The following is an 8,314-nucleotide window of genomic DNA, read 5'->3' on the forward strand; positions in this document are numbered from 1 at the left end:
GAGTCTATGGGCCACACTGCTCTGGGTGGCTGCTCTCTTCACACCTCATTCAGAGTCCTCACCTTCATATGTGTCAGAGACTTCGAGTCCTCCCCCTAGTGACCTGAGGCTGCCTCTTAAGGCAGGACTCACCTGTCCCTGAGAACCCTGCGGAATAAGTGAGGGGATGCTCAGACTGACAACTTTGCCTGGCATGTTGCTCTCCCCTGTCCTACTATAAAGGGATCTTCATTATGGTTCCTGTTTCTTGACTGAAGGCTTCCTGGGAAAGGCCATGTCCCTGCAAACTCTTGACCATTTTCCCTACTGCAAACCCTTCAGAGACTGGGTCCCTGTCCCAGGAGTGATGTGAGACAGGGGAGCTGTAACACAAGGCAGAGACCCCCGAACACATGTGCTGTCAAAGGAAAAAAAAATACTTCATTTCTTCTCTTTAGCAACCAGACTTAGCTTTTTATGTAAGTTCTGTTTGAATAGATGTAACTTTCTTTATGGAAGGGAATATCCGAAATGATTTTGTGAGCCCCTGACTTTGGATATATAGATGATCCTATTGTCACTGAATATTATCTCTTTCTCTCCTTTATTCACACTTCTCAATTATTTTGATATGGTAATTGCTCTGGTTACGTATTCTAATCCAGTATCTTGGGCACAGAGTCCTTTTTAGTACCTGAGACACTTTTTGTAGCAGTGAGAAGAAAGGGGGAAATAAGGAATATGAAGTTAGCCTAAGGCTGGGAGGAGTAGAAAAGTATGGGCTTCAGACTAATTCAGGCCAGGGGTCTGGTTCCAAACCTGTCACTTAGCAGCCATGTGAAATTGGGCACAACACTGAACTCTGTGAGGCTGTCTTTTCATCTGTGAAATGGGTTTGATGGCTCTGTCTTGGGGACTGGTAGCATGTCCATAATGCACGTAGATGTGCGTGGCACATTGCCTGGCCTGTACTGAGCTTTAAGGGTGCCAGTTCTTACGATTAATTTGTCCCCTGGAGTTTCAACTCACTGCAATGAGATTTAATTTTTAATCCAGGGGATGTCAGGAACTATGCAGTGCTCTAGAACAAAGAAAACTCTATCAGACAAAATGGTGCTTAGCAAGGAACACTAAGTAATTATTTCCCCATTCAAGTATGTCATCCAATGTCGGCGTAAGGTGGACTTCCTTAGTGGATGCAACACAAAACTCCTAAAACATATTTTAAGGCCCCCAAACGTACCTTTCTCTCAGCTGCCCTTCTTTCTAAACCACTCTGACTCTCATTCGTTCAACCACCAACAAAAATCTAGACCTTGCCTGGAGTTTGCCAAATGACAATCAAGATAACCTAATTTGAATGATGCTTTAGTGGAGTGGGCTCTGGCTCCCCCACCCCAGGGCCAAGGGTGCCAGTCCAGTGGATTCTGGGCATCCACTCCAAAGGAGTATACCCTTATTTCTCAGAAACTGTCTGGAGATGATGTAAATAAAACCTTGAATTTGCACACTGCATTCACCTGCCCCGGGACAAGAGCACAGGACACGTTCCATCCCCGCCTCGGGTGATTTCTCTCTGGCTTTCCCACCATCCCAAAGTAATTGGTCAGGGCAGTTTGCCATTCTGGGCTTAGTCTTTCAACTCTGAATCCCACCATGTGAGGGCCTGGCCCCTGCTCCCTATGATAACAGCCTCATGGACCCCCCCCCCCCCATGCAGCCAACTTAGAATTACCTCCCAATGAGGGACCTGCAGTCTCCGAAGGCCCGACGCTGCCTTTCTGCAGGGTACTGACACTTAACTGCTCTCATCTGGAACCACCTCTCTCCTGTTTTATCCCATCCTTCCATGTGTCCTTTCGGTCTTAGAGTGAATATCACCATTCTTCCTTATATGATAGACGCTTCTCGACTCTATAATTTTATGGTCAATGTCTCGGTCTTTTTCTCAGCTCTCCCAGTGCTAGCATGAAACCTTCTAAGAGCAGATGCTCAGGCGATGTTTGGGGAATAAATGAGCCCGTAAGCATGGTGTCTAATTTATTAAGGTTTAATTCTACATTCTTCAATTACTCAAGCACGTACTGTTATTTGGAATTTTTTAAAACACAGAGTAAAAGGGATTAGGAAGCCAAATACCAACCATCTTGTTCTTTTCCTCTGTATCTATTCCATATATTTTAGTGCTTATTTTTTTCATGTTTTCAAGGAAATGCATACACCAATGCCATGTTACGTTGTACCAGATTACTAAATAAGATGGAAATTTTCCTAATTTGTTTTATAAAACAGCAAAACTCTTAACTCTTAAACCTGATAAACAACAATAAGCAAGACCAATGTAACTCACAAATTTAGACTATAATGCTAGATAAGCCTTCACTTCAAAGTAACAACATTTGAAAAAGAACAAAAAATAAAAATGCTGATAAATCTCCAAATTACCCATACAGAACAGGAGTGCAGAGGTATTATACACTGTGTTCCCTCAGTCACACCCTGCCCTCCGCTCCTTAGAACACTGACTGCTCTCTTCAGCCACAACGTGAAGAATCCCCCTCAACTTCACTAGGTGTGGGAGGCACTGCTGGACATTCCCTGGGATATTCACTGGCCGTGGCATGCACCTCAGCCTGCAGCGTAACCGTGGCTTTGACTCGCTCTTCCTCATCTCGCAAAGCCTCTTCATACCAAGAGTGGAAAGCACTGGGGACGGTATGATTAATCTTAGCCCAAAACTCTAGCACTTTCATCTTGCTGGTCTCAGCATGGGCTCGCGGGCCCCACAGGAACTCATAGCGTGGGGGATCACTGTTGGCCACCTGGCGGTACTCCAGGTACTTAAGCTTCACCAAATCTTGGGTGATGAGCTTCTTGGGCTCCCCAAATATGAAGTGCCTCTTCCCCGCATAGACTCTCATCTTATTCAGGAACTCCCAGATGTTCTCTTCAGTGGCACAGTTGCCCTTCATGAAGATCACACCCAGGAGATTCATCAGGAGACCGGTCTTGGGAAATCCTCTGCCACGGCTTATGGTCCCATTGTTGGGGAGGTCCATCTTGCTGACCAGGATATAGGAATGCTTGGTAGAATCGACTTCCTTTAAGTCAACACCAAAAACCACTTCCAAGCTGAAAGAGGCTCTTTTGAGGATCTCAAAGAAGCGATTTTTGTACTTTTTACTGACAATCTTCAGCATATCGGCTTTTGTGATGGGCTTTTTCCTTTTGTACATGTGCATCAGGAACTGCACCAAAATACCCGTTGTGTTGGTTAGAGGGTCTCCTTGAGACCGCACAGTGGTGAGTGGGGCCTGGGAGGAACTTCGCTTTTTCTCAATTTTGCGGTTGGCTCCTTTGTATGATCTTGTGCGAGAAACACCTGCAGACTTGGTGGATTGGGCTCTCTGAGACCTCTTGAGAGTGCTACGTGACCTAGCTGCAGGCTTTCTGTGAGGAAGAACACTAAGGGGAGGAGGGGCCGAGGAGGGGAATGCTTTCTCCTTGGCTGCAGTGGCCTGAGCACTCCCCCGACGCTGGATCCCACCTTGGGCTTGGTGGTGTTTCTCATGCGTGTGGAGCTTACTCTTCGGTCCCCGAGGCATGATGAGTGTGGCCAGGGACAGCAAGTAGGAGTGTGGGTAGGACAGCAGGTGATCTGGGCATGAGAGAAGAGAGGATGAAAGGGAGCACCTTCCACAGGGAGAGACCACCTTGGCTTTAACCAAGGCCGCCCCTGCAGGTTTCCGTGAGGACACAGCTCTAGGAAACCACAGGGCTCCTGTTACGATCAACCTGTACTCTGAGAATCCTGTGGAAATAATTAAAGGGAGCCTCAGGCTGCAGCCTGCCAGCCCTGCTTGGTGCTTACTGGGGTTGAGAGCAGTGGTGGCAGGTCTAGTCCTTGTGGGATCCTCTCTACTCTGGAGTATGAGGATCCTTTCAGTTCACATTCAGGACCATCATATCAACTTTTGGCAGGGCCTGGGCCCCCTCCTCTGTGCTGCTCTAAATTTACATCTCAAACCCAGGTCCTCAACTTCTTGGGACCCCTCAAGAGGAACTAAAGGGGCACCTCGGCCCATTACTGCTGGCTCAGCCCACTACTGCCACCAACTGCTGACAGTTCTGTGGGACTCTCTGTTCTAGAGTCATTGGGGTTCTCAGTCCTCATTCAGTGTCCTCACCTTGGCTCCAGGTAGGGCCTGGGACACCTTCCTCTGTTGATCTGATGTCTTTCCCCTCAAACAAAGGTTCTCACCAACCTGATGCCATCAAAAATAAAGTAGGGTTCACACACCCCTGACTTCCATGCCTGGGCTCCTTAGTGCTGCAGACAAGGGGGGGGGCTTTCTGGGGGGTGAGTACCATCACTCTTTATTCACGGTCCTCACTCTGACTTCTGTGAAGCCCTGGGTCTCCTCCCTCTGCAAAATTGAGGCCACTCAATTAGTCCAATAGCCTCACCTCTGGGACTCTCCAGACAGAAATGAGGCGGGTGCCTCAGCCTAAGAAATATTCGGCGTTTTCCCAGGGCTGAGAGAAGGGTCAGAATTTATGAGACACACTTTTTAGAGTTGATGCTCCCCTTAGTCCTCCCTCAGGTCTCTGACCTTAACTACAGGCAGGACTTAGGACTCCTGCCTCCAATACACTGGTAGGACTTAGGCCCCCTGGCTCAGAGCAAATCCTTAAATTCCGAGTCCCTAGAGGGGAAAGACAGGGTCCTCCATATAGGACTACTCCCACCTAGAGCCTCCAGAAATAAGTTCAGGGATGCTGCTTTCCCTAACTGGGAAGAGACCCCTCATTAGCACTCAGGGACCTCATTTTCACTGCAGACAGGACCCAGGCTACTCCCTTAGACCAAGGCCTTCCCTACCTGAGACTTTCCAGGCATAAAGTCTGATAGCTCTGCCAACAGCAGTAGTGAGACTTAGTGGGGCCTCATGTGTTATGGATCTGGATGGTCCCCTCAGTCCCCACGCAAGGTCCTTAACTTGACTCCAGAATAGTCCTGAGAATTCACTCTCAGGGGGCCAGAGTCCTCACCCACAGACAAATGTCTTTACTTCCTGGAAGCTGAATCGGAAGTAAGGATGAGTCATATCCGGCCACAACTGCCCAGGGTCTCTAAGGGCTGAAAGCAGGGGCAGGGCTCTGAGAGACCCCACTGTTCTGGAGTCGGTGGTCCCTAGGTCCTCACTTAGGGTATTCCTTTTGGTATCTATCAGAGCCTGAGACTCCTCCCTCCACTAAATTTGAGTTCACCAAGCTCCAAACAAAGCCTTCACTTCCAGAAGCTCTCGGGGAGTGGAAGGTGGTGATTGTCAGGGCCTGTCAAATAAAACTGTCCCTGCCTGGAGCCTCCCGGAACCAAATGTAGGGGTACTGTTTTCTGTCGCCATCTTTACTGGGAAGAGATCCCCTCATTAGCATTCAGGACCCTCCCCTCGGCTCCAGTTAGGGCCTACGTTTCCTTCATCTGCAGAATCAGGGCTACTCTCTTAGACCAAGGCCTTCCTCCCTAAGACTTTCTAGGCAGAACTCAGCCTAACAGCCGTGCCAGGACCTTCCATTGCCGACCCCAGGGGCAGGACTTTGTGGGGCCACTTTTGTTATAGGAGGGGGAATGGTCCCTTCACTTCACATGCAGGTCCTCACCTTGACTTCAGAGAAGACCTGGGAACTCACCCTCGGCGGAACAAATGCTACGCCCACTGGTCGATGTGTCTCTCCCACCCCCGTCTCCCAAGCGGAAGTTCAGGTGAATCATATCCGGTTATGGCTGCCGGGGGTTCTGAGGGCTGACCGCAAGGACTAGGCTCTGTGGGATTGCAGTGTTCTGAAGCTGGTGGTCCCTAGGTCCTCATTCAGGGTCCTCACCTATCAGGCTCTGATAGATACCAAGGTGAGGACCCTGACTGAGTGAGGACCCTGACTGAGGACCTGGGGACCACCAACTTCAGAACACTGCGATCCCACGAACTTGGGACTCCTCCCCCTACTGACCCAAGTCAGCCAGCCCCCAAGGCAAGCCCTCACCTTCCCGAGTCCCTAGTGAGGAGTCAGGGTGCACTGCTTCTGACTTAACTGCCTGGGGCCCCAGAGGCTTGAAAAGAGGGACAGGACTCTGTGAGCCTCTGTCTTTTGGGAAGAGATTCTCTCATTAGCACTGAGGGTCCTCACCTCGACTCCGAACCCTCTGCAGAAATGGGGCCCATCCTGTTAGACAAGGCCCTTCCCTCCCTGAGACTCACCAGGCAGAAATAAAAAGGCTTCTTGCCCTTATAGCTCTGCCTGAAGCCTCTCACAATTAAGAATGGGGGCGAGGGTTTGTAAAGCCCCCTCATTTGTGGGTCTAGCAATGTCCTCTTTACTCACTCAGGGACCTGACCTTGCTCCTGGCCAGTTGTGTGACTCCATCCTGTCTGACATGAGGTTACTCTGCTGGGATCAAGGGTTGCTCCTTCCTGAGACCTCCCAGGTGGAAGAGGGAGCCACATTACGCTAGGGATGTTTGGGTCCTGAGAGGCGGACAGCAGAGTCAAGTCTCTTTGGAACACCACTGTTCTGGAGTCGGTGGTCCCCACATTCATCACCCAGGGACCTCAACTTGATACCTATCCAACCCAGGATCCTCCCTCTACTGAAGTGTGACCATTCTCCTTAGGCTAAGAGTTTGACCTTGCTGAGAACTCTGAGGAGTAGAAGAGGGGATACCCACCCTGATTGCCTTGCCTGGGCATTCTAGGCTTGAGAGCAGGTTTGGCAGGTCTCTGAATGACCCCCTATAATGTGGGGTGGTTGTCTCCCCAGTCTTCATTCGTGGGGGTCCTGTCTCTCAAATCAAAGAACTGGGAAACTCCACATCCACGAAAACTGGAGCAGTGTCCCTAATGCAAACCTTGCAGGTTCTTGGCCCTGATTTGATTTGACATAGGAAAACCACAACATAAGACAGGGGACCCAAGAAAGAGGCGGACTGTCAAAGAAAAATGATGCTGATCTAGCCTTTTTTTCAGTAGTCAGAGCCTCTTGGGTGACTTCTGTTTTAGTTGATTTACTTCCCAACAGGAAGGAGTTTTCCAGGTTGGTTTCGTGATTCCCCAATCTTGAGGGTATCTGACACTGCATATGTAGATCGTCATATTGTCAATGAATATTATCTGTTTCTCCTCTTTGTTCATGCCTTTGATTTACTGTGGTATTTCTAACTACTTTAGCTATGTATTTCAATCCAGTTCTCTGCACACAGAATCCTTATTTCACCCCCTGAGGTAGTTTGGAGTATTAAGGAACACAAAGTTTGCTTTAGGCAGAGAAGAGTGGAATGATGGTGTGTTCGAGAGGAATTCAGACTAGGGGTCTAGTCCCAGCCCTGTCACTTACTAGCCCGGTAAACTTGAGCATATTACCAAACTCCAAGACAAAGAAATCACAATCAACCATAGTGCTGTTTAGTGATGTCAATTATGTAATATATCCTCATTAGAGGATATAATATACAGTGTGTTTGTGGGAGAGATTTTCTCAGTTTGATACAACTTAAAGTTCTCAGAATTTTTGTCAATGACCAATATTTTCCCTAACTTCCAGCTGCCCTTCCATCTGAATCACCATTATTTTCACTCATTTAACCATCAGCAAAAACCTAGACTTTGCCAAATTACACGCAAGATAAAGTAACTGAGTGCTCTTTCGATAGAGTGGTCTGTGACTCCCCCAATCCAGGGTAAAGAGTGCCAGTCAAGTGGGTTCTGGACACCCACCTCAAAGAAGCAGAACCCCTATTGCTCAGAAACTCCCTGGTGATGATGTACATAGAACATCTAGTCTGTACACTGTGTTCAGATGCACTGGGCAAGAGCACAGACACCTACCACTTCTCCACTATGTGGAGATCTTCTCTGGTTTAGCCACAATCCCAAAGAATATGTTAAGGACAAACTTCCATTGCAGGCTTAGTTTTTCATCTCTGAGGCCCTCCATCTGAGGGCCTGGCCCCTGCTCACTGCTCCCATAAACCTCATCTAGCCCACCATGCAATCTCACTTGAAATTGCCCCTCGCTGAAGGGCATGCAGTTTCCTAAAGCTCCACACGGCCTTGTCCCAGGACTTTGGTACTTGACTGCTTTCAACTCAAGCCTCCTCCCCTCTTCAAACCCCTCCCCCCCTTTTTACTTGTTCTTCAGATCACAGAGAATATATCACCATCTCTTTTTATATGATAGCAGCATCCAGACTCTAAAATTCAATGGGCAGGGGCTAGAACTTGTTGTTGCTGTTTTGAGTGTTTTTTTTTTTTTTTTTTTTAAGCATCCCCAGTACTAG

General features: G+C 48.5%; 1 protein-coding gene across 1 annotated transcript; it reads right to left on the reverse strand.

Moving 5' to 3' along the window:
• Window positions 1-2,513: 2,513 nt before the first annotated feature.
• On the reverse strand, window positions 2,514-3,584 carry LOC118537865 (melanoma-associated antigen B3-like). The gene has a single exon (XM_036095618.2). It carries the CDS (start codon window positions 3,582-3,584, stop codon window positions 2,514-2,516), a length of 1,071 nt encoding a protein of 356 aa, XP_035951511.2.
• Window positions 3,585-8,314: the final 4,730 nt, after the last annotated feature.

This window comes from Halichoerus grypus, chromosome X (genome assembly GCF_964656455.1).
Source record: "Halichoerus grypus chromosome X, mHalGry1.hap1.1, whole genome shotgun sequence".
Taxonomy (NCBI): domain Eukaryota; kingdom Metazoa; phylum Chordata; class Mammalia; order Carnivora; family Phocidae; genus Halichoerus; species Halichoerus grypus.